The sequence below is a fragment of the Eumetopias jubatus genome, unplaced genomic scaffold (assembly GCF_037043125.1).
Source record: "Eumetopias jubatus isolate StellerSeaLion01/CBP00866 unplaced genomic scaffold, mEumJub1_p1.0 scaffold_13, whole genome shotgun sequence".
Lineage (NCBI taxonomy): Eukaryota > Metazoa > Chordata > Mammalia > Carnivora > Otariidae > Eumetopias > Eumetopias jubatus.
In genome coordinates, this window is record NW_028274819.1 from 64248319 (window position 1) to 64275173 (window position 26855).

General features: G+C 37.7%; 1 protein-coding gene across 4 annotated transcripts; it reads left to right on the forward strand.

Annotated features, from left to right (window-relative positions):
- The first annotated feature begins 4333 nt into the window (after positions 1-4333).
- PCF11 (PCF11 cleavage and polyadenylation factor subunit) lies at positions 4334-26855 on the forward strand. Of its 4 annotated transcripts, none has more exons than XM_028126747.2 (16): positions 4334-4822; positions 8509-8634; positions 10538-10726; positions 11054-11248; positions 12373-13490; positions 13870-14050; positions 14160-14643; positions 15188-16752; positions 17417-17516; positions 21452-21571; positions 22065-22170; positions 23727-23910; positions 24396-24551; positions 24800-24892; positions 25408-25443; positions 26330-26855. In XM_028126747.2, the coding sequence occupies exons 1-16, from the start codon at positions 4631-4633 to the stop codon at positions 26543-26545; spliced, it is 5061 nt and encodes a 1686-aa protein (XP_027982548.1). In that variant the 5' UTR covers positions 4334-4630; the 3' UTR covers positions 26546-26855. The 4 variants fall into 4 exon arrangements, with proteins under 4 accessions (XP_027982548.1, XP_027982549.1, XP_027982550.1 ...); XM_028126748.2 differs by having other exon boundaries at positions 22068-22170; XM_028126749.2 differs by having other exon boundaries at positions 14160-14250.

Sequence of the window (26855 nt, forward strand, 5' to 3'; positions counted from 1 at the left end):
TGGGATTGAGCCTCATGTCAGTCTCCCTGCTCAGCTGGGAGTCTGCTTCTCCCTCTCCCTCTGCCCCTCATCTCACTCATGCTCTATCACTCTCTCTCTCTCTCAAATAAATAAATAAAAACCCTTATTATAAGGATATTTATTTATTTATTTATTTTTAAAGATTTTATTTATTTATTTGAGAGAGAGAGCTAGAGAGCGCACAAGCAGGGGGAGCGGCAGAAGGAGAGAGAGAAGCAGGCTCCCCACTGAGCAGGGAGCCCCTCCATTCCAAGCCTCTGGGATCATGACCTGAGCTGAAGGCAGACGCTTAACTGACTGAGCCATCCAGGAACCCCAGAAAATCCTTTTTTTTTTTAAAGAATGATTAAATAGGTAAAAAGCTTGTCCATATTTTTAGTAAGAATATATATATAATGTATAATGTGTAAATATTATATATATATATACACACACATGTACAGTTGGCACTTGAACAACAAAGGTTTGAACTATGTCAGTCCACTTATAGGTGGATTTTTTACAGTACTATAAAATGTATTTTCTTTTTTATGATTTTCTTCACATTTTTTTCCCCTCCAGCTTACTTTATTGTAAGAATACAGTATAGAATACATCTAACATACAAAGTATGTGTTAACTGACTGTTATGGGTAAGGCTTCTGGTCAACAGTAGTCTATTAGTAGTTAAGTATATGGGGAGTTAAAGTTATATGTAGATTTTCCTGCATGCCGGTGGTGGGTGCCCCAACCCCCACCCCCGCCCCCGTGTTGCTCACAGGTCAACTGTGTGTGTGTGTGTGTGTGTGTGTGTACATATATATGTATAAATGTAGATATTATTCCTGCATATTATTTACACACACTGGATTCACATATTAAAGGGGAAATTCCACCTACTGGCAGTGCTAATTAATTATTTACATCAGAAGAGTAGTTGATTGCCTAGAACAGAGGTTATTTTGGGAGGAATTAACTCCTCTTGTAAACATTCTGTGAGCCAACGGAGGAGTATAGTTATTTTCCTCAAAAAAATGGAAAGGCTTCATATTTTGTGGAAACACAATAATTAGTGGGTTTGATTTTTGAAAATAGCTCTGGTATACCCACTATTTCCTTGTCAGATGCAGTACTTTTTCATATTATTCCATGAGATTATAATTGGACTATAAACTTCATTAAGGCCAGGCTAAGGGCCTACCATGTTCACCACTGCACCTAGCATAGAGAGGGCAGATAACTGGGGCTTAAGGTTGGTGCAAAGAGTGCATTAGTTGCATACCCTGATGAAAGAATTGGCACTGAAATTATCATGGGAGAAGTTTGTATTTATTCATTTGTATATTTAAAAATACTGATTATCTAATCTGTGGTCTGTCCTGAGGATACCAAAAAAAAAAAAAAATTCCTGGGGCATCTGGCTGGTTTAGTTGGTAGAGCATGCAACTCTTGATCGCTGGTTGTGTGTTCGAGCCCCACATTGGGCATAGTGCTTACTTAAAAATAAACAACCAAAAAAGATTCTTGTCGTAGTTTAGCACGATTTGAAAAAGATTGCTACAGCACTTGAGTTTTCCCTGTCTTTTGAGGGTACACAGATTTGATTTAAATGCCAAGCATATATTGTTTATTCTGTGCATTGGGTGAGGGATACAATAGAAGTCAAATAAGAGCTTTGAAAACTTTTTTAACTTTTTATTTTATTTAATTAATTTATTTTTTAAAGATTTTATTTACTTATTTGACAGAGAGAGAGAGTGAGAGAGCACAGCAGGGGGAATGGCAGGGAGAGGAAGAGGGACAAGCAGGCTCCCCACTGAGCAGAGAGCCCCTTGCCTGGCTTGATCCCAGGACCCAGGGATCATGACCTGAGCAGAAGGCAGATGCTTAACTGACTGAGCCACCCAGGCCCCCCTTTATTTTATTTTTTTTAAAGATTTATTTATTGGGGCGCCTGGGTGGCTGAGGCATTTAAGCCTCTGATTTTTGGTTTCAGCTCAGGTCCTGATCTCATGGGTTGTGAGATCCAGTCCTGTGTTGGTTGGGCTCCTCGCTTAGCTGGAGTCTGTTTTGATATTCTCTCCCTCTGCCCGTTCCCCCACTTGTGTGCATGCACTCTCTCTCTCAAATAAATAAAATCTTAAAAATATATAAAGATTTATTTATTTGAGAGAGATAGTGTGAGCCCACACAAGCAGGAGGGAGGGTCAGAGGGAGAGGGAGAGAGAATTCTCAAACTGACTCCCCACTGAGCACAGAGGAAGGGCTGGATCTAGGGGCCCCGAGATCATGACCTGAGCTTAAGTCAAGAGTTTGGGTACTTAACTGGCTGAGCCACCCAGGCACCCCTGAAAACTTTTTTTTGAAGCACACTTGGTTGTTAACAGGTTAGGCAGATTTTATAACTCAAAGTTTAGTAACTAAATTCACCTTTAAAATTACAAGGAAAACTGGGCACCTGGGTGGCTCGTCGATAAGGGTCTGCCTTTGGCTCAGGTCATGATCTCAGTGTTCCGGGACTGAGCCCAACCTTGGGCTCCCTGCTCAGCAGGGGAGCCTGCTTCTCCCTCTACCACTCTGCTTGTGTTCCCTCTCTCACTGTCTCTGTCAAATAAATAAATAAAATCTTTAAAAAAAATTACAAGTAAAACTATTGGAGGACTATTTTACCCCATTTCCCTCCAGAAAACAAGAACTTTGGAAGTTCCTTTATTTTAACATGTCTGTTAGTCTAAATATAGCCACAAACACTCAGTTAGGCGGCTCACTCTTGATCTCAGCTCAGGTCTTAATACCAGGGTGGTGAGTTCAGGCCCCTGGGCTCTACACTGGGCTGGAGCCTACTTAAATAAATAAATAAATAAATAAATAAATAAATATCACTACTAACAATGGTATGAAATTACTGAAATCAATAAAACCTATTCAACAATATTTCTTAGCTTCAAATGAGAAAAGACAAGCTCTCTTCCCCAGGTTTTACTTCTCATTCATATGAGATATCACGTGCAAGCACAATATCATGTCAAACAATCTTGTACATTTTAAGTATGTGCAGTTTACAGTATATCATACCTCAATAAAGCTGCTTTAAAAAACTCAAACCCGAACAAAAATAAGACATGAAAATGTTACTTTATGTGGGACAAATAAAGGAATTCATTTATTAAGAGCGGTTTCTACTGGGGAACAAAGTATCTCTGCAGAACCTAGTAGTCAAAGGAGAACAATCGTGAAGCAAATTTTATGTAATTAATACCTCTTTTTTAGACTACATTTAGGTTACCATCTAGTCAATAAAAAAAAAACGCACCCTTTTAGTTTACTGTGCTATAATGAAGCTCCACGTCATAACTATTTGAATACTTTGTATTTCGAGAGCATCATCACCAGCCTCCAAATAGGATTTCAGAAGTCTGGGAAAAGACTCTAGCGAGTAAAACGTGTATTTTTTTCCTTCGTGCCCCAAATAGCGTTTTCTTAGGCTGTTTCGAAGTGAGAACTGAGAGAGAAGCTATCAGGCTCGAGGCTGGATGTGGCCCTTGTGAGACACCCTTCCTACAGATCTGAGTAGGCTCCCCCAGATCTCCAAATCCCTAGGGAAAAGCCTTTCGCACACAACCTCTAAATAAAAGCATTTTCCTGGGGATTCGACTCAAGAAGGCCGGCCTAGGTGTTTTTGTTTGAAGATGTGGGAAGCACCGTGCTGGAGTCCATCTCCAGCGACTCATCCCCAGGTCTGGGATAAATTCAGCATCTCACTCCGGGTCTCAGTTCCGGGAGGGACAATCTGCCCCGCAGCTGGACCCTCCCTAGCTCTCGGGGGCACCTGAATCGCGAGCTGCGAGGCGGGATGAGGAGGGCCAAAAGCCTTCGTTCCCCTCAGCTCTCCCTCCCCGGCCCCAGCCGCCGGGGCAGGCGGGAGGGAGGATGATTGACGGAACCGCTCAGTGGCTAGGGGATTGCGGAGGGAGGGACGAACAGGGGGAACGGCGGAGCTTTCCCCTTAAACTGGTTGGGTTGGGCCTCGGGAACAGCCTCCCCCAAGCCTATTGGCCTCTCTGAACGGGTTGTTATGGTAACAAGTGACCGAACAGTCCCTTATGAATCGGCCAATGAGAGGGGCCGTCTTTTTTACCGCACCTCTGAACAGGAGGTGTTGCGAAAGCCCGGGTAGGGCCCGTAGAAGAAGGCGGTTCCAGGACGTCCTGCGGAAGGGACGAAGGCGGGGCTTGTGACGTTGCTGGCCTAGCCAATCACGCCTGGTTTTTTCAACGGCCCCGCCCTTTTACCGCACATTTCCCCTCCCCTTGCTCATTTCGCACGACGCAGCGGTTGGGAACACAGACATTTTCGGAGCTGGAGCCGCCACTGCCGCCGCCATTTTGTGTCTGTGGAGAAAGAAGCTTCTGTGGCGGCTGGAAGTGGACGGAGATCACCCCTGAGACGGCGGCGTTTCATACCCGAGGTTCCCCCTGTGTCGTCCCCCAACCCCCCTCCGCGGTCAGCATGTGGTGAAGCCGGAGCCGCGAGAGACCCGGGGAGAGGAAGAGGAGTCGGAAGGGAGGCGGGGTGTCGAGAGCGGCTTCAGCTTCAGCTGCGGCGGACCTCGGAGGGGGGCCGCGGCGCAATGTCAGAGCAGACGCCGGCCGAGGCCGGTACTGCGGGGGCCCGGGAGGACGCCTGTCGGGATTATCAATCATCACTCGAAGACCTGACCTTCAATAGCAAACCGCACATCAATATGCTGACCATTCTAGCCGAGGAGAACCTGCCCTTCGCCAAGGAGATCGTCTCTCTCATCGAGGCCCAAACCGCCAAGGTTTTTATACACCCCGCAGCCTCCTATTCTTCTAATACTCCCTGATTTTAGTGTCAGCCTCATCCCAGGTCTCGCTTCCATCCAAAGGGGGACAGTGTTCCTCCTCTCCAACCCTCCACCTCCAACTCAGGCTCGGTCTTTGGCCCAGGCTTCGAGCGTGGGCCTCCTCTTGTGGGGGAGGGAGTGGGGAGGATAAAGGGTGGAGTCCCACTTCCGCTTACCAACTCCCTATTTAGGCCACCGCATTGTATATCCCGAACATACGCTTTGAATAGAGCCCTTTGGGGAGGGGGAGACTTAAAAGGCAGTTTGTGGTGTGGGGAAGTAAGAGTTAAAGCCATTTTAACCCCCGGGAGGGTGGGGAGCGGTGGTTCTCCCATTCCCAGCCCTCCCCCCACCCCCCGTACCCTTTTGGGTAATTGTGTTCTGTGGGTTGGAAGGAGGTGAAGGGGGACCTGGGAGCGAGCTGTTGGGGGGTGGGAATAGGGAATTGGCCCCGAGTGGAGCAGCCGCCTGTTAGGAGCCCAACATGGCGCCTGAAAAGCACATGATGCGAAAGGGAAGAGAGGAGAATCCATTCCCTGCCAGCCAGGCAGCTGCTCACACCCGTCAGCCCCGTTTTGGGGTGGGGGCGGCTAGATAAAACTTTTATTCTCCTATCGGAGGGTCTAATTTGCCCCAAAATACGGGAAATTGGGGGTGAGGGTGGGGTTTGGGTGGGGGGAGGAGATCTTATCCAACCTGTAGGTGGAGAACTGATCCAGTGGGTAACACGTACTTGGAGTTTTTTTTTGAAAAGTTCAGTCCCTCCTCCTCTTCCTTTTCTCTTTTTTTCCTCCCTTCCCTGATAGTGAAGACGTGCTTTTCTTCACCCCTTGACAGAAGTGGTCCTCTGCCACCCTTTATTTCCCTGTAGTCCTCCTCTTCTGTGGATTCATGTGGGAGCGATATGTCATTTAAGTTACTGTTAAACTTAGTTATCGTAATGAGTTAATAGCTTCCCAGTATTACGTTCTTGTTTTTCAAGCTTGTACTTATGGTTTAGTTTTTTCTAGTTGTTAGTGATTGAAATTAACAGGATGAGCCTCCTTTTAGCAGAGTGAACCCCTTTTAAAAGGCCACTTTAACAACAACCACCAATATATTGTTTAGAGGCGGTTTCTGTCTAGTGTACAACTGAGTGGTCTGACTCTAATAAATGGTTTTGAAATGTGTGACTGGTATTATAAAATTTGTGAATAAAACATATAAAATATGTACTTGTCTTTTTTATTTACCTTTGTAAGGTGTAGAATCTGTTTCCAAGACTTATTTTTATCTACGTGGTTGTGTGTTTTAAACAAAAGTCTTTAAGTGACTTGGGTTCATTCTTTAGGTTCCATCCACTCTTTTGGGTAAATCTGTTCACAAGATACACGGTTTCAGGTGGTCCTTTCATACCTTAATTTAAAGAGGACAAAAAGTAAAGGTTTTTTGTTTTGTTTTGTTTTTAAGGGCCCAACAAGTTTGTCATTCTCAGTCTGACAGCTAAAATCCAAGTCTTCATTCACCTTTTCCTGTGAATGTCTGTGAAACAGCTATTGTTCTTTTTTTAAAGTATGAGACTTAAAAAGGAAGCATTCCTCATACTCAACATCCTTTTTATTGATACCACAAACATGTTGGACGTGAAAACTTAGTTTTTGCCTTGTTGAAGGCTTAACTTGACATTGAATGCCTTTTTTTAAAAAACAAAACCATTTTTTTGATAACATTGATTTTAAAAAATCTAATTAGTATATTTTTGGGATTACTAATATTCCACAGAGCCTAATATTTAGCAGTTCAGGTTGTCACTCAACAGTTTCCTTGCTGGTTTTTAATGGATCCGGAAGACCTTCGAGAAGTGAAAACTAAAATGCTGACTATAGTGATCACATTAAAATTTGTATTTGTGTATGGCTACACGAGTGGTGAAAATAGATGGACTATTTGCTGATAAAAGCTGAAAATTTTTTTGGCACACGTTTCCTGGTTATTTTTGGAAAGCCAGGTTGAGGAAAAGATGTAAAAGTCACTGGGGAAATAATCAGGGTTGGGGTTGAGGGTGAGGGGAGGGATTGTCTGTCATTTGGTAGCAAACTGGCTTGGTTTTGTGTTTTCTGGAGGTGAATGTTTGTGTCCTTATTCTCTAGCGTCTCAGCATTACTAAACTTAAGGATTCACACCTAATTTGACTCCTCCCATGAGGCAGTAGTAGTGAAAAAATATTACATACGGGATTCACTTGTACAATAAAAAATTAGCCTACTGAACAGATTTTGGTTTAAAAGAGAGCCTGTCTTCATAAGTACAACAATGACTAAAATGGTGTAAAACATGACATGGTAAGATAAAGACACAGCAATAAAGCATTTGACATGTTGGTATTTACTAGTTTACCCACATGCAGTGGCCTTGTGAACCCTTTTATTAGAAAGGACCGTAAAAGAAATTTTTCATACAAAGCTATTCAAAGGTTTCCTTGGCCAACTTTGGTTGTAAAGGTGTTATCAGAAGCAAGAGCACTTCCACACACTTGTATGGGCAATTGGTTTTGTGAATGATGGCATTGTGTACTGCAGAACTGTGAGCCTACCCTAGCTACAGGTAGCTATGGGTAAGTGTTCAGGGTTAAGATTCCGATACACATGGGCTGGGTAAATGGGGATGATTTTTTTGTTTTTGTTTCTAAATCATGGGTGCTCCTGTGGAGTCCGAGTTAACACTTAGTTTATATGGTGTGTCTTAATGCTCCTCAAGTCTGTGAACCTGCTGTGCTTTCTGGAAACTTGATGTACATTCTAAAAGCCAGTGGTGGGTAGGCATTGCAGTTGAACTGGGGCAACATTGCTTTGCTTTGGAAAGGGCTACCTGTATGAGCATCACCACACTGGCGTTGCACAAATTTAGAAACCCTGGTTTGTGCATGTCAGAGGAAAAATATTTCGACGGAGAGTCCATGCTGTGAAGAAAATCTTCAGGACAAATCCTGGTTTCCAGAGTCAAGTTCGACCTGATTTACATGACTCAGCAGCTGCTCCATCCAGTTTTTCTTGTATCAGTAACAACTTGCACCTTCCTGCATGTTCATGTGCAAGTTTAAGAGTGTTTTTTGCCATTAACTTCATATGTGAAGTGTACTTAATTTCTTTGTTCATTGGATTATAAAGAAGTAATCCTAATGATTTTAACAGGTAACAAAAGTGTCATAGACTTTTAACATATAAAATATGCCTATGGAAATTAGGGTTTCTGCCAGAAGTCTGGAAACAATTCCTTGAGTCTAGGCACACTATAATAAGTTAATGTCACAAAACTTACACTTGGGTTACAGAAAATACCCCTACCACCCCGTGGTCACTTAAAACACAGGTCTTTTGTTTCTTTACCATATGAACCTGAAATTCCATTGAGCGTTAAATGAATGTATTAAAGGTTACAGTTTTTCTTGTAGTTCTGAGCTTATTTTATATGCTCAACTAAAGATCATTGTAAGAGATGAGAACTTGGTTGAACATTTAAGTTTCATAAAGGTTAATTCAAAAGTATTTAGTGTCAACAAAAATAGAAGTCTTGTAGGTTTGAAACCTCACTTTTAAAAGTAATTCTATGGTATGGTGACAATTCATTATACTAAACTTCTCAGTTTCTTTTTATCACTTCAGGCTCCTTCCTCAGAGAAGCTTCCTGTTATGTACCTTATGGATTCTATCGTGAAAAACGTTGGAAGAGAGTATCTCACTGCCTTTACTAAAAATCTAGTTGCAACATTTATTTGTGTGTTTGAAAAGGTATATATGCATTTAGAAACATTTGAATTTTTTTAAAAAAATGTGTTCCTGATTAAATAAATACTTGTCTTTGTGTTGGGTTTTCTTGGGTGGTGAAATGTTTTATTCTCTTGGATCTTTATCAAGTACCATGCTAAAGTTAGTATTTTATGTTAGATTTTTAGAGCAGATTTTAGGGGTTTTACATTATCCGTTCAAGAATAGATGGGTTTGCTTTTAGAATTTGTTTTGTTTTTAATTGAGTTTGTTCATTTGATTGAAGATCTGTTCCATCACTAGGACGTGGGCAAAAAGATCTGAAGCTGTCAAAGAGTACTTCAAATTTCATTGTTTAGGTTTCTGGTGTTAGGATGTTGACTATTCCTATCTGAAAAAGAAAAGCATAATCTTCCAGTGTCTCAACCTGTGATTGGTGCCTGAAACTTTTGTGATTTTTTTTTTCTTGAAATGTTTCCTCTTGTTACTTTGTTCAAGTGTGTTTTATGTGAATGTTCTAGGTATGTGTGAATGGTGGGCCAGTTAATTGCTTTAGGTTATTTTTGAAATAATTTTAACCCCCACTTAGTGTTTAGAAGAAAGGCTTGTTAGTTTCTATACCTAGAGATTGCAAATTCCTTCCATAACATTGTATCTGGTAGTTTGGTTAATAGAGTATTATGTTGAGGAAGACAAGGGATTTGCTGGAGTAATCCTCTTCCTGGAAGGCTTTATCTTTCACACGAGCAAAAGGACATTTATAAGCAGTTTAGTTTTAAATATTGTTTCCTAACAAAAAAATTGGTAGTTCTTTTATTAGCTGCACTTGTGTTTGGAGAAATCTTACAGTTGTCAGACTTGGAGAATTGGGATTATTTTGAAAGAACTATTACGGGATTTTACTTGTTTGTTAGAACAAAATGTGTAGCTGCTACTTGGAGTAATTTTTTTTCTTCTAAGTTCCTAAAAAAAAATACTGTTAGTATATTGCAGAAGAAATTTGGAAAGCTGTATTTCAAATTGTATTAAGGAACTTGTTAATTAATAGTATATTGTAGACCTTGGCTAAATACTGCTTACCTGAAGCTGTAGTCTGAGGAGAAGCCGACTTCGTATTAAAGAAGTTGGGGAGCTAAACCAGCCTCTCGGTTTCAGTTTCATTAATGTTCAAATTTAGTTGGGTGTTTGGTTAGAATACCTTTTACTGAATATAATAGGGCCTTGACACTGCATTTGATGAAAATGGCTTTATAGTAAGTATAATTCTTTAAAGACTCAAATATGGTCAAGGCTTTATCCTAAAGTTAAAATTCTAACTCAGTTTCCCCAAGTACTAGGTTTCTCTGATAGCTAGTTTTTGAATATTGTTGTTATTCCCATCAGCAGCATGAGCAGATAAATTATATAAAACTGAAGCTCCTCAGTGGGTAAGATTTTTGTGAATTTCAATTTTTAAGGTGCCTTTCACACCACAAATAACTCATTCATATCTGCGAACCAAATTGTATTGCAGAAAATTGGTTAGTGAGTTTTGTTTTAATAAAATTTAAGCCATCAGGTGAACTATTTTCTAGTTGTTTTACACTTTTGTTCAGAGTAAGAGTAACATAAGGAATGCTGTATCAAGCCCTAAAATTTGGAAACATTTTGTACCATTAAAAATACAAAGAATTGCTTAGTTGTTTGCTTTCATACAGGCTAGGGGATAGTGACTAATTTTTCTAATATTTTTTTGAGGGAGAAATTTATTAACTTTATGTTTACAAACAAAATATACCCTTAATAAGTAATTACTATCGTATATGTTTGTGGATGAGTAGTATGTTTGCTGTATTGAGTAGAACAGAGATTTACGTAGCTTTAATACTTAATATTTAAAACATTCTATAGTAACTTAACAAGCCATAGAATTGTTCTGTTGTTCTAGGTGGATGAAAATACTAGAAAAAGTTTATTTAAATTACGTTCCACATGGGATGAAATATTCCCTTTGAAGAAACTTTATGCCCTGGATGTCAGAGTCAATTCGTTAGATCCTGCTTGGCCTATTAAACCTCTGCCCCCCAATGTGAATACATCTAGCATCCATGTGAATCCTAAATTTTTAAATAAATCGGTAAGTTTTAATATGAATTTTATCTAAAATTTCTTGCTAGAAAGAAATCTCAAGAATACCCTGTGCTGAATCTGTTTAGTTAAAAAAAAAAATGTTTTTCCACTCAGGTTCACAGTGCATTTAAGAATACATTCTCCTTTTTTGGGTATCACATAATATACTTCCTTTGGTTTTTAAGTTTTTGAAAAATTTTCTGTGTGCTTATAAACGATTGGCCATTTATGATTATGGATAGTAGTTAAGAAATAAGCTGATAATTTTTAGTTTCCCCTTAGCTTCTTTTTAGCTGTGAAATATATTTTTTTAACCCACTGTTTTTTCTTATAGCCTGAAGAGCCTTCAACACCTGGCACAGTGGTCAGTTCCCCTAGCATCTCCACTCCTCCAATTGTTCCTGATATACAAAAGAATCTTACCCAAGAACAACTAATAAGGCAGCAGTTACTGGCAAAACAAAAACAGTTGTTAGAACTTCAGCAGAAAAAGCTAGAGCTTGAGCTAGAGCAAGCTAAGGCACAACTGGTAAGTAGAGGATATTTGGCATTTTAAATATTTTAAACCTGTCTTCTGATAGAGAAGTAATTATTATTTTGTGTTTGAATTGTATGAGCATGTTATTTTTATTAGTAATGTATTCTTTTTCTACTTCTATTTTGCAGATTATGGTATGTTAGATCAAATTTTTAATTCCTTATTGTAAAGGTCACTTGAATGTAAACTACACTGTTTTCTTTCAAATACTTTTCTATTAAATTGCCATATTTTAAGATAGCACCTTAGTTTTATTAACATACCATGTGAATTTTAATACGTGTCCCAAGATGGTAGGTGTGTTGTTTTTGCATAATCTTTAATGTTTTATGAGCTTAGGTTTCATGAGTAGAGATCTGGTTCTTAGAAGCCTACAAAAGGGGGTGCCTGGGTGACTCAGTCGTTAAGTGTCTGCCTTTGGCTCAGGTCATAATCCCAGAGTCCTGGGATCAAGCCCCTCATCGGGCTCCCTGCTCAGCAGGAAGCCTGCTTCTCCCTTTCCCACTCCCCCTGCTTGTGTTACTTCTCGCACTGTGTCTCTCTGTCAAATAAATAAATAAAATCTTTAAAAAAAAAAGAAAAGCCATCACAACACTAAGGAGGGCAGGAAGATTACGTATTTCCTTGCATGAATAACCTTTTACTAAGTTATTTTACTTACCACCTGAATTTGAGAGTAAGGAAGTACAGGAAGGCAAAATTTTATGAGTTCATCATCATCGACATTAGGAAGATCTAAATTTTATGACCTAAAATTTAGCTGGAATGACTCTTGACACTTGTGCACTTGGAGTGCAGTGATTTATTTAGCAGTTTCTTAGTAGAAGTCTGGCTAGGAATACTGAATAATTAAGAAGATGGAGAATTTTTTTTTTCATTCTACTTAAAGATTATATTATAAAAACCCCAGAGTAAGTAAAGGACTAGTAAGAAATAAGAAGTCCCATAATCTCTTCTTTTCATTTTAATCTCTGCTTGAACACTAGAAGTATACAGTGTAAATGTAGTATTGAATGGATTTATTGAATAAACATTACATTCTTTAGTTTTTGATTTCCTGACAAATAATCTGCATGTTTTATGTATTAACATGAACATTTATTTTTGTATTTCAGGCAGTTTCTCTTAGTGTTCAGCAGGAGACATCCAACTTAGGTCCTGGATCTGCACCATCCAAATTACATGTTCCACAAATTCCCCCTATGGCAGTTAAACCTCCCCATCAGGTTCCTGTGCAACCTGAGAAAAGCCGTCCAGGTCCATCCTTACAAATTCAGGATTTGAAAGGAACTAATCGGGATCCCCGTCTTAATAGGATGAGTCAACATTCTTCACATGGAAAAGATCAGAGTCACAGGAAAGAATTCCTAATGAACACATTGAACCAATCTGATACTAAGACAAGTAAAACTGTACCCTCTGAAAAACTAAATTCATCCAAGCAAGAGAAAAGCAAATCAGGTGAAAAAATAACCAAGAAAGAACTTGACCAATTAGATTCTAAATCTAAATCTAAATCTAAATCACCATCACCTTTGAAAAACAAATTATCCCACACAAAGGACCCGAAAAATCAAGAATCTGAAAGTGCAAGGGTGTCTGATATGAGCAAGAGAGATCCAAGGTTAAAGAAACATCTTCAGGATAAGACTGATAGCAAAGATGATGATGTAAAAGAGAAGAGAAAAACTGCAGAAAAAAAGGATAAAGATGAGCACATGAAATCATCTGAACACAGATTGGTTGGAAGTAGAAATAAAATCATCAATGGCATTGTACAAAAGCAGGATACAATAACGGAAGAATCAGAAAAACAAGGGACAAAACCAGGGAGATCAAGTACTAGAAAGCGATCAAGATCGAGATCACCCAAGTCTCGGTCACCAATTATACATTCTCCGAAGAGAAGAGATAGGCGGTCACCCAAACGAAGGCAAAGGAGTATGTCTCCAACCTCGACACCCAAAGCTGGAAAGATTCGGCAATCAGGAGTTAAGCAGTCACACATGGAAGAGTTTACTCTACCTTCCAGGGAAGAGCGGAATGCTAAGAGAAGTAATAAACAAGATATTCGAGATCCAAGGAGATTAAAAAAGACTGAAGAGGAACGACCACAAGAAGCTGCAAATCAGCATTCTATGAAGTCAGGCACTGAACCAAAGGAGAATGTAGAAAATTGGCAAAGTTCCAAGTCTACCAAAAGATGGAAATCTGGTTGGGAAGAAAATAAAAGGTAGGATGTTAACATTTTTAATCAAGTAAAATAAATTGTACCTTTTAAAATAGAGTGATATTTAAAAGTTGGGTAATACTTACTGGATGCTATAGTTAGTACTTAATTTTTCCATTTATTTCTTAACTCTGTGGGTGAAATACCATTATTCCTGTTTTACAGATAATGAAACTGAAGTTTAGAAAGGTTAATCTACATAAAGCTGCACATCTAGGACATGCAAGAATTAGAATTCATGTTTGATTTTTCCTGACTTCAGATTTTGCGCTCTTAATCATTTAGTAAACTTTTATAGTTAAATAATTTGTTTAACCAGATCCTTTGGTTAAAAAAATTTAAAAATTTTTTATGAAGTAACATACTGCTTTTATGGTTTCAGCTTACAACAGGGTGACGAACATAGTAAATCTCCTCATCTAAGGCATAGGGAGAGCTGGTCAAGCACTAAAGGAATCTTGTCACCTCGAGCCCCAAAGCAGCAGCATCGATTAAGTGTAGATGCCAACCTTCAGATTCCTAAAGAGTTAACTCTTGCGAGCAAAAGAGAATTACTTCAAAAGGTAGTTAACTATGATCACATGTAGTCGTTAACTCTCTTTTGTCTAAGTTTTTTTTGTAAGTACTTTTTATATTTAAAATATCTGATTTCCTTTTATCACCCCTACACAGACGAGTGAACGTTTAGCATCTGGTGAAATTACACAGGATGAGTTCCTTGTTGTTGTGCATCAAATTCGACAGCTATTTCAGTATCAAGAAGGTAAACATAGATGCAATGTACGGGATAGTCCTACAGAAGAAAATAAAGGTGGATTAAAAAAGAAACCTCTCTTATCTGATGCTGAATTAACCTACTATGAACATAAAGCAAAACTGAAAAGGACACAGGTTCAGCATTCATTTCCAAGACTTGATCTCTTAGATCCTGATATTTTTGACTACCCTTTGACTGATGCCTTGTTGTCTGGAATAGAATGTGAGCCATCCAAAAGTAAACATGCAAGTAGGAATAGTGGAGCACAGTTTGACAGAAAAGAACAATTTAGTGAAAGAGCAAGACGTCTTTCTCCTATATCTGGGAGTCGTACTTATGCTGAGAATCTTTCACCCCATGAGGGCCGGAGAAGACATGACGAGCAAGTCTCTGCTAAAGGTAGAAAAAGTTAAATCAGATTATCCCTATTGAATCACACAGCAGTGAAGGGAAAATGAACAAGCTAAGTGGGGATGGATTTTTGTGACTGTTCAGACTACCTTTTATTTGTTTTGTTTCATTTTTTCCCCTCAAAGGGAAGGGAAGGGAGCTAATATTTACTAGGCCACTCTATGTGTTAGGTACTTTACTTAGGTTCTTTATATATGTAATCTGATTTAATCCTCACAACAACCCAATTAAATATATATTATCCCATTTTATAGTAGGAATCAAGACCAGAGAGGTTAAGTAACTTGCTCTCAAAGTCAAATAATTAGTTGACAGAATGGGAATTTTTTTTTTTTTTAAACCCAGGTGTGTCTGACTCTAGCGGGCATCCTCTTACCTGCTGCTTGATTATGCTGTCTTTTCCTTCCCCTGTAATGAAGTGAGATAGTTTTGGTTAGTTTTGGCTAAACATGTACATGAAAATAGAAGATTGAAGATATTTTGATAAAAATTCAGATTCAGGGAAAGTAACTTTTTTTTTCCTTTTTAAAAGGTGTACGAGAAGAGCAGAGATCACCATTCAATGATCGTTTTCCACTTAAGCGACCTAGATATGAAGATTCAGATAAACCATTTGTAGATAGCCCAGCATCAAGATTTGCCGGCCTTGATACAAATCAGCGACTTACAGCTTTAGCTGAAGATAGACCATTATTTGATGGACCTAGTAGGCCATCAGTAACAAGAGATGGCCCAGCCAAGATGATTTTTGAAGGACCTAATAAATTAAGCCCTAGAATTGATGGACCTCCTACACCAGGTTCTCTTCGGTTTGATGGGTCACCAGGACAAATGGGGGGAGGTGGCCCTTTGAGATTTGAAGGACCACAAGGTCAGTTAGGAGGTGGGTGTCCTTTGAGATTTGAAGGTCCTCCAGGACCAGTAGGGACACCTCTGCGGTTTGAGGGGCCAATTGGTCAAGCAGGAGGAGGTGGTTTTCGGTTTGAAGGTTCCCCTGGTCTGAGGTTTGAGGGATCTGCAGGTGGTTTGAGATTTGAAGGACCAGGGGGCCAGCCTGTGGGTGGTCTCAGGTTTGAGGGACATCGGGGTCAACCTGTGGGTGGTCTAAGGTTTGAGGGACCTCATGGTCAGCCTGTGGGTGGACTTAGATTTGATAATCCCCGAGGTCAGCCTGTCGGTGGACTTAGATTTGAAGGGGGTCATGGTCCATCAGGGGCTGCAATTAGGTTTGATGGACCTCATGGTCAGCCAGCAGGTGGGATCAGATTTGAGGGCCCTTTGCTACAGCAGGGAGTTGGAATGAGGTTTGAGGGCCCCCATGGTCAGTCAGTAGCTGGTTTGAGGTTTGAAGGACAACATAATCAACTTGGTGGGAACCTTAGGTTTGAGGGTCCACATGGTCAACCAGGGGTTGGGATCAGGTTTGAAGGACCGTTAGTCCAACAAGGAGGTGGAATGAGGTTTGAGGGTCCTTCTGTGCCAGGAGGTGGCCTGAGAATTGAAGGGCCTCTGGGTCAAGGTGGTCCAAGATTTGAAGGTTGTCATGCTTTAAGGTTTGATGGGCAGCCAGGTCAGCCATCACTCTTGCCAAGATTTGATGGACTGCATGGGCAGCCAGGTCCTAGATTTGAAAGAACTGGTCAGCCAGGCCCACAGAGATTTGATGGACCACCTGGACAGCAGGTACAACCAAGATTTGATGGTGTACCTCAAAGATTTGATGGTCCACAACACCAGCAAGCATCAAGGTTTGATATTCCTCTTGGTCTTCAAAGCACACGATTTGACAATCATCCTTCACAGAGGCTTGAATCAGTATCTTTCAATCAGACTGGTCCATACAATGATCCACCTGGCAATGCTTTTAATGCCCCATCCCAAGGACTACAGTTCCAAAGACATGAACAAATGTTTGATTCACCTCAAGGACCAAATTTTAATGGACCACATGGCCCTGGAAACCAGAGCTTCTCCAATCCCCTTAACAGAGCTTCTGGACACTATTTTGATGAAAAGAATCTTCAGAGTTCCCAATTTGGAAACTTCGGCAATTTACCTGCTCCAATAACAGTAGGAAATATTCAGGCATCTCAACAGGTAAGTCTGCTGCAGTTACTCTAGAGTGATGTTATGCGGATATGAACTGTTTTCAGTATTTCTGGATATTTACATAGCAACATACAGAAGTCCCACTTCACTCTGGACAACAAATACAATATTTGTACGTCTGTACAGTAGTTTGTCTTTTACAATCTACTTTGCAATGCAGAGTATGATGTCCAAGCAGAATGATCAAAAGAATTTATAGATTAATTAAAGCAAGCTTTTGATATCTGCGGGAAGGAGTCAGGTTAGGAGTTCTGGCCTCAGCTTTGCTATTAACTAGCTGTTACGATTGTGTACAGGTCACATTTCTGGGTATCAGTTCTATTTGTAAAATAAGGGAAAGCACTAGTAAAGGGATTTGTGTAAGGTCACACAGCTTGTTGGCTACCTTAAGTTTGCATAGTATCTTAAATTTTTCTAAGAAGCTTCACATTCATTCTCAATTCCTTATGCTATGAAACGGGTAAGGGAAGGTATTATTTTTCCTTTTTTGTAGAAAGTCTAGAAATGAAGCAACCCAGTCAAGTTACACTTGTAAATTTTTATTATAGAAACGAGGCCTTACGATATCTTCAGTATTTTTATATGTTTAGATTGTTAAAGTTTTAGTTAAAATATAGAAAGGATGTTCTTAAAACCAAGGTTTCTCTTAAAGGTTCTTACTGGTGTTGCTCAGCCAGTAGCATTTGGCCAAGGACAACAGTTTTTGCCAGTTCATCCACAAAATCCTGGAACATTTGTTCAGAATCCTTCAGGTATGTACTTTCTGAACTTTGTGTTTTTTCGAACAAATATTGTTTTGTTGAGTAGCTACTTTGTCAATTTTATGAAATGACAATTTTCAGAGGGCATATATAATTTAGAGAAATTTAAGCTGGCTGGAATTTTTTGTTCTCTTTCTGAGTTTACATTGTTCATGTATATTCACACTGATCCTGTTTACAACTAGAGGTGGTTAGCCAGGATTTTGTAGACGATAAAAAGAGAAGGGAGAAGTTTGGGGGGTGGGGTAGGAGGGTGACATTTGTATTGAGGTCAAATGAAATAAATGATAAACCTCAGAAATCTCAATTATTTGATATTTTGAGGTTTTGTGTGTGTGTGTGTATGTGATGATCCAGTAAACATTAAGTGAATACTGAGGATATTGCCTTATAAAGTTGATTAATTCATATGTCTTTATGGGCTCTCAAATAATAATTGTACACGATATGTTAAAAAAAAAAGAAGTAGAAATGGGGCATCTGGCTGGCTCAGTCGGTAGAGCATGTGACTCTTGATCCAGAGGTCGTGAGTTCAAGCTCCACATTGGGCCTAGAGCTTACTTAAAAATAAAACAAAAAGTAGAAAAAAGCTGCGACTTCCCTAGCCAGGTCCCCTAATAAGCTCTTTTGTTACTATGGGGTGAGGCATAACAGTATTGCTATGGATATAATAACAATATTGGATAAGAGAGCTTTAAAAGTGAATTTTAGTTTCAATATAAGAAAAATGGGAAGTATATAAATTACGGTGATTTATAAAACAACTGCAAAGTTTTAGTGTACTGAGAACTAGCCCAGCCAAATTGTAGCGGTACTTGCTTTATTTCTGAATCAGTAAAACAGACGTTTTCAGAAACATGCTCTAGCATGGCACTATTTAGCTTATAAATTTAGGGAGTTTTCCAAAACTTCTGAAGTAACTAGGGAAGTCCTAGTCAAGCTCTAGTTTATGCTTTAGTTCTTAAACTGTGGCATCGCAAGAATTCATTCAATTGATTTGAAAGTTTTTTAAAAAACTTTCTGGATTGACAATTAGGATTAATTAATTTTTTTTAAATGTTTTTTTATTGTCACTATAATGAAAAGGGAAGTAAAGAATTGGGATCTAAAATCAGACCAGGGTCTTAGAAGCTATACTTTACTACTATTTTTTTTTTTTAAAGATTTTTTATTAATTATTTGACAGAGAGATACAGCGAGAGAGGGAACACCAACAGGGGGAGTGGGAGAGGGAGAAGCAGGCTCCCCGCGGAGCAGGGAGCCCAATGCGGGGCATGATCCCACCCTGGGATCATGACCGGAGCCGAAAGCAGACGCTTAATAACTGAGCCACCCAGGCGCCCCTATACTTTCCTACTTTATAGGTGGGCAGGATATAAGCAAATATCCTCTCTGTGATTCAACTGCTTCCTCTGTAGTCAGGAGACAATAAAGTCAGTATTTGCCTGGGAATTTTTTTTTAAGAGATTCAAATAAGGTAGTATATGCAAAAGTACTTTGTAACTTCTGCTGTATTAATATATTTTCCTTTAGAACTCAAGTTTTTCTTGTTGAGTAGAGGATTTGTTGTGTTGGGGTTGGTGGCATGAGATAGTGTGCAAAAATTGCAAATTTTTTTCCTTTTTGTAGGAGATAAAAAGGCTGCAAATTTTCTTTTTGTGTTTGTAACCTTGGGGTGCATGTGTATACATACAGGGCATAGACACATCACAGGAAATCACGTTTTTCTTCTAGGTTGGAGGTATTGAGATGTTAGATATGCCTTCCTTCTTCAAGTTGTTCTTACTATTAAAGAGATGTGAAAAGTATTCATTGTTCTATATTCAGCTTCTCTTAAAGTTTCTTCTCTCAAATGAAAGTAAAAACACCTCTTCCTTAGTAGTAAATAGACTTATATGTTCATTTATTCATTCGTTTATTTTTTAAAAAAAGATTTGAGAGAGAGAGCAGGGGGAGGGGCAGAGGGAATCAATCTCAAGCAGACTCTCTGCTGAGCCCGACCCTGAAATCCCAACCCGAGCTGAAATCAGTAGTTGGAAGCCCAACTGACTGAGTCACCAGGCACCCCATGTTCATTTATTTATTTAAACATATTGATCATTTGCTGTATGCCAGGCATTGTGCTGGGATGATACTTATTTATAGTGTAGCAGGATTTATTGACTTTTTTTTTTAAGATTTTATTTATTGGGCACCTGGGTGGCTCAGTTGGTTAAGCGACTGCCTTCAGCTCAGGTCATGATCCTGGAGTCCCAGGATCGAGTCCCGCATCAGGCTCCCTGCTGGGCGGGGAGTCTGCTGCTCCCTCTGACCCTCCCCCGTCTCATGTGCTCGCTCTCTCATTCTCTCTCTCTCTCAAATAAATCTTTAAAAAAAAGATTTTATTTGTTTATTTGAGAGAGAGAGAGAGTGAGGAGAGGGGGAGAGGGGCAGAGGGATAAGCACACTCCCCACTGAGCGTGGAGCCTGACCTGGGGCTTGATCCCAGGACCCTGAGATCATGACCTGAGCCAAAGGCAGATGCTTAACTGACTGAGCTACCCAAGTGCCCCACTATTGACCTTTTTTTTAAACAGTAAACACTATATTTAATTCCAAACCCCTCATTGCCTTACAAATATTAATTTATTTAATTCTAAAAACAACCTTAGGCAAGAACAGTTATTATTACCCTTTTGTAAAACTGAGGCACAATAATAAGCAACCTGGTCATGTCACACAACTAGAAAGTGGAATTTCTAGTTAGAATCCCTGGTGTCTGGTTCCATAGTTCATGCCCTTCATCACTAAACTTGGCTGCCCGCAGACTTGTGGATAGCTAGTTAAAACTCTGAAACATAAATAGCTAATTCTAATAAAATACAAATGTTTAGTGTGTGAAATGCTGTTGTAACTGACTATTGGGCCTAATTTATTCATATATTCAGACATTTCATTTCAACAGATATTAATCTACCTCTGTACAAGGGGCTAAGTGTAGAGTATGCGGTGGTTATGTGTATTGTGGATGCAAACTGAATTTTCTCCCTTTAAGAGCAGTTTGTAGTAGTTCAGAACTTTTTTCTAGAGGTATTGGGAGGTGCATAATAGTGACATACAGATACATTAAAATACTGTGTTTACAGTTGATTTAAAGAATAGTAATTATTAGATTAGTGCTTAGCAAAATATGTAAGACTGATTTGCCTCACCAATGAGCTTTAAAGAGAAGACTTATCCTTGTCGCATTTAGTCAAATTATTGAAGCTTTAATAACCGTGACACCTGTTCAGCAGTAGTCTGGGCCGCTTTGCAATTGTAGTACTTCAGCAAAGGTCAGAGGGGCAGGTATACTCTGAGCCACATGGCTCATCTTCGTTCCCCTGGGTAGTCATGGGAGGAGGATGGGGGGCAGGAATACTTTCACTTAGGCTTTGGGTTATTTTTTTTCCCTCCTGGAAATGTGCTCAGAGATAGCAATCTATTCATCTGTACAAAACTATCTTTCCCAGTGTGGTTAGAAGATGAGAAATAGAAAATTAGAAAGGTGGAAGTTGGGTCTAGAGGTGGTGCTGCATTAAGTCGAAGGGAGCATGAGACTTTCTGTTCTGTGTATTCTGCTTTTCTTTGGCATGGATTTAATTAGGCAAAAGTAGGTAATTTTTTTTTTAAGATAATACATACAAAGTACTTATAAATACTTACAAAGTATCAGTGTTTTCAGTGTTAGCTTTTAGTATTTATCCTAGAATATATTTTTAAGAGATGATGACTTGCTAACCTAAATGAAAACTTCATTTTAGGAGCTTCTGAGATAATTACACTCATCCTTAACAAGATTTTGTCAAACTTATTGTTAATAAGGCATCTTGAAGAAAACTTTAAAAAATGCTTAGTATCATATGCATCTTTAAGTTCTTTCAATTAAGAGTGTTATTTTTTTGAAGGAGCTCTTCCTAAGGCATATCCTGATAATCATCTCAGTCAGGTGGATGTAAATGAATTATTTTCAAAACTGCTAAAAACAGGAATTCTCAAATTGTCTCAGCCTGATTCAGCTACAACACGTAAGTATGGTTCTGTACTTCACTATACAAAATTTCACTAAGTTATAAAGATGGATGTATAATATGCTGATACAAGTTATAAAAGTTCTTGCAATAAGAACTTTTTATTTTTTTCTGAAAATCAAATAAAATTGGTTTATAATGAAATTCTTCAAAAATTTTCTAAGATGGCACTAGTACCTTTATAATGCACATTGTTTCAATTAACATTCCTGCAAATGTCATGTGCAGATTCTTCACTAGGTATTCTTCATTAATTTAGCTTTTTAAAATAATTTGAATATTGATGAAATAAAATTTCATGAAAATTGACTTTTAAGAAATCATACCTAGTATTGCTTATCAAAATAAAGAATTGTATTCATTTTCTTGGCCAGTAAATACAATGAATAGACAAGATGGGATTCTCTATGCTTACAATACACAATAGTGTTCCCCTATAATAAGAATGCTTAGAGAATGGTATTGAGAAAATTTTTTTTTTTACTTGAAGAAGTGAATGAAGTTGCTGCTCAGCCTCCCCCTGAAGAGGAGGAAGATCAAAATGAAGATCAAGATGTTCCAGATCTTACTAATTTTACAGTTGAAGAATTGAAACAGTATGTAATCTGATTTTCTTATTTTCCAAGATAAAAAGGACAGTGACTTTAATTAAACAGTGGATATTATTATTAGTGCTATTCATTTTACCCCTCTTATTGTTTATAAAATTTAGGAAACAGGTTTTTTTTTAAACCAGTTTTAAGTTTTTAAATTCTCTTTTAAAATATGTCTGCTGCACAAGTATTTAGGCCAAAAGGTGTTCTCTAAATTACTATTTTTTACTATCTGTGTTTGGTACAGTAAATATGGGGAATTAAAATATTAGCTATTGATAATCATGTCTTCCTTTTATATCTTCATTTCTCTTTAATCATTATATTTTCTTTATTTGATAGTCTTGTGCTTTTGAAGGTATGAAAATGAGATTTTTATAGTCTAGTATTTAAATTTTTAAAAAATCTATTTTCATTTCCTAAGTAATACATGTTCATTGTAGAGCATTAGAAAATTCTGAGGTGCCTGGCTAGCTCAGGCTGTAGAATATGCAACTCTTGATCTCAGGGTCAAGAAAATAAAATTAACCTACAACCTACATTTCTCACTTATAACCAATCATTTAACATTTGGTGCATATTTTTTCCCAATATTCTATTGCCTGTATCACTCATATAAAAATACTTAAAAAAAAAAGTGCTTTATGGACTCATTATATCCTCATGGGTACTTTATAAAAATACAGGCACCTAGTGGTTATACCTTTTAAAATAAAGTTTTTTTCCAAAGTAATTCACATAATTAAAGTTTTATAACGAAAGGCTTACAATAAAGGCTTATAATAAAAGATGGCATCCTTTTCTTCTGGTACTAGTCTTCACCCAGAATCATTTTTTAACCATTTTTAACTCTTTAGTTATGGTTCCTTACATTTATTTCTCTATTTCTTAAAAGATACTTATTTTTCTGATTTGTCACATTTCTTGATTTATCACATTTAGACACTCTCTTGACTTCTTGAAAATGAAGATTGAGCTAGCTCTTTTATTGTTCTACCAACTCTTCCTCATACAGTTATAAAACCATTTTTTATTAAATCATAATTCAGTATTAACAGTTAATAACTGCCATCTTTGTTCAGTTAGTTGGTCTGTATACCTATTTCTTTCCAAATAGGGAGCCCAGAATTTTAAGGATTGATGCTGACCTCAGTTTGCCATTAGTCTAATTTTTCTTTTTAGTAATCTGTACTATCATTATTTCTTCTGTACTACTTTGACCTTTCTTTAGATGAGGGGTGGGGCAGTTAGCAGATGATCATTCCCATTTTTAGCTAGAAAGGAAGTAACTGCACCAGGCCTATCAATAAGAGGATAGACTCCCATGTTCTAAAATTCAGTTATTTTAAAGAGGGTTAATGACACACTATTAGAGAATAATACTGATCTTTGGGGTATTGTTTTAGCCGGCTTTTGGCTGAAACATTATTTTGTAACATAATAATGACTTCACCATTATTAAAATATGGAAAACTGAAATGTTTGTAACTGTCTTTTTTTTAAAGGCCATTTAGCCATGTTATCAAAACTAAAGATGATTTCTGTGTTTTTCAAAATAGACGTTATGATAGTGTTATAAATCGACTGTACACTGGTATTCAGTGTTACTCCTGTGGAATGAGGTTTACAACATCACAGACAGATGTATACGCAGATCACTTGGACTGGCATTATCGGCAAAATAGAACTGAAAAAGATGTTAGCAGAAAAGTCACTCATAGACGTTGGTACTACAGTTTAACGGTAAGTAATCAGTATACCTCCAAACCATCTTTTAACCTTTAAATCACATCGTTCTATAAGTGTATTAGTTTAAAAAATTGCTGGGAGCTATTTCATGAATTTTCTGAATAGAATTTGACCCCTAGAATATAAAAGGTATTTTTAAATAAATTTGAAGAGTATATGTTTCTTCTAACTCTAAAATTCTAATTTTTCTGTGACTTTTTTTGGTAAAAAAAATTGTATGTGAAATTTATCTTGTTTAGATCAGTAGTTTTAATTCTAGAGGTAATGGAAAATGAACATTAAGATCTTAATTTTTCAGTAGTTGCTTTATGTAGTCTATTAGTTATGGGGGTCATAGAGAAAGTATAATTTAAAAAAAACAGTATTAAAGTATTTTGTGGACAAATGTACCCTTATCTTTCAATGGCATTATATTAAAGATAAGCTGTAAAAGTTTAGAAACAAATGAAAATATTCTTTTTAAATCAACTCCTTTTAAGGACTGGATAGAATTTGAGGAAATAGCTGATTTAGAAGAACGTGCAAAGAGCCAGTTTTTTGAAAAGGTGCACGAAGAAGTCGTGCTCAAGACTCAGGAGGCTGCTAAAGAAAAGGAGTTCCAAAGTGTACCTGCCGGACCAGCTGGAGCAGTTGAGGTAAGAGAAGAATATTAAATTTTCTACCTCTGGTAATGTCCCTGACTTCCTTATCAGTGACCAACAACAGTGAAATGTTAACTATTTTTGCAGGGAAGGATGCAAAATCCTTAGAACTTGTTTTGTATCTGTACTATATATTGAACCTCCAGATAACTCTTAAATTCCTTCTACCTTAATTGTTTATTTATATTTCTCATGTGATTGAATGTGTTCTGTAAATTTCATTTTATATGATTCTATTTTAGAGTTGTGAAATCTGTCAAGAACAGTTTGAACAATACTGGGATGAAGAAGAGGAGGAATGGCATTTAAAAAATGCTATTAGAGTAGATGGAAAGGTAATTTTCAGTTCTTTATAAAAGTGTTAAGATTCTATTTTTTTGTAGGGGGTAACTTGCCACTTTGAAAGAAAAATATTTTTGTTTTTTGATTTTTATAAGAAAGGTGTTGGACTTTGATAGTGTTTGGGTTGGAAGGTGTCTTAGCCATCAACTGGTTCTATACTTATAAGAGGTTGCATAACTAGTAAATGATAAAACCCAGACTGGGTCTTCTAAATCTAGTTAGTCTTCTTTCTGCCTAACCACACTATTTTGATTTTGAATTTATATTTAATTGTAAAAAACTGTTACTGTCTTCAGAGTATACCATGTTATCTACTTAAATGTATAAACCAAGTTTAAGGAGAAATTGGGATGAAATTTTTTTAATCCACATTTGTGACAAAGTGGTTTTTGTTACCTTTTCAAAGATAGCTATTTTCTGGTGTAAATTTCAAAAGAAAATCATATCAGAATAGTCTGTTAGAAATGAATATACATGTGAATACCTACTTTTTTTCTTTTTGCTTCAGATTTATCATCCATCATGTTATGAAGATTATCAGAATGTAAGTTCTTTTTGGTTACTCTTTGTTCTCATTTACATGAATAAATTTTATTTTTTTTTGCATCAGAGCAATATTGTTAGTTTAACCTTATTGATGTATTTAGCTGTTTTGTGTTTTGATATATCATTTAGGTTGTTCACCAAATATTTGTGCTAGATTGATAGGATCTGATTTAAATTTTGAAATTTCTGTATTCCTTGCATTCTATTAACTTGAGTCTTGATGTCTTTTACTAGAGCCGTAGGCCAAGAGAAATGTGAGAGAAACTGAAGATAGGGATCATGATGGGCACAGGTTTCTAGAGTTATGGGTAGCACTTACTGCCTTTTTTTTTTTAAAGCCATATAACATAGGAATAGTTTTTAAATGATCACAAGTGAAATCTGAAAGACATGTCTGTTGACCTTAGAAGTTCACATTTTCATATTTGAGAGTAACCATTTTTTTTTTTTTAAACCAAACAACACACTGGTTCAGGAGGCAGTTTGGAAGATTTATTTAGGTCATTGAAAGAGTAAACTTTCTAGGACGTTTTGATGGTTTGTGAGGTCAGAGTATTTGAAATTAGGATAGTCATAAAAATTCCAGAGTATGTGTAGTGGTTACCATCTCTGTGGGGTTAACTATAGAGGTATGTCTAATCAACTTCTTTTGGCCTTAAATTGGTTACTGCTTTTCTTGGCTTAGATCATTGCTGAATACATATTAAATGCTCAGTATACCTTTTATTTGGCTGCTTTCATGGCTTTTTATGGGGAAGCAGGTATTTCCGTTGCATTTGGTATATGTATATTTTTTTGCCCATACAAGGGGTCTAAAACTAAATGTCATTTAATGTGATACTTTTCAACTTCAATCAGAACTTACAGAGCTTTTCATTTTGTAGACATCTTCATTTGATTGTACACCATCTCCCAGCAAGACACCAGTTGAAAACCCTTTGAACATTATGTTGAACATTGTCAAAAACGAATTGCAGGAACCCTGTGAAAGTCCCAAAGTTAAGGAAGAACGAATTGATACCCCACCAGCTTGTACAGAGGAAAGCATAGCAACACCCACTGAAATTAAAACAGAAAATGATACAGTCGAGTCAGTTTAAATAAAATGAGAAAGGTATGTTTTTCTTTTTAAAAAAAAGCTGCTGTTGGATATAGAAGGTGAAGAATTTTTTATGTATATATAGACATATATCTATATAAATTGTCTAGCTGAGGCAGGGCCTTCAGCTATCATTTGGTTAATAAATACATTTTAGTATTTGCATTTCCTACTGCCTGCACAGATTCAGGTGCTTGTTGTGTGAAAGTTCTGTAGATGTGTGCAAATTTAACAAAATGAAATTGTATGTGTAAAAATGTACGATTTTCACTTGTGAAACTGTAAATTATAAATAAAAAATATTTTTGCTA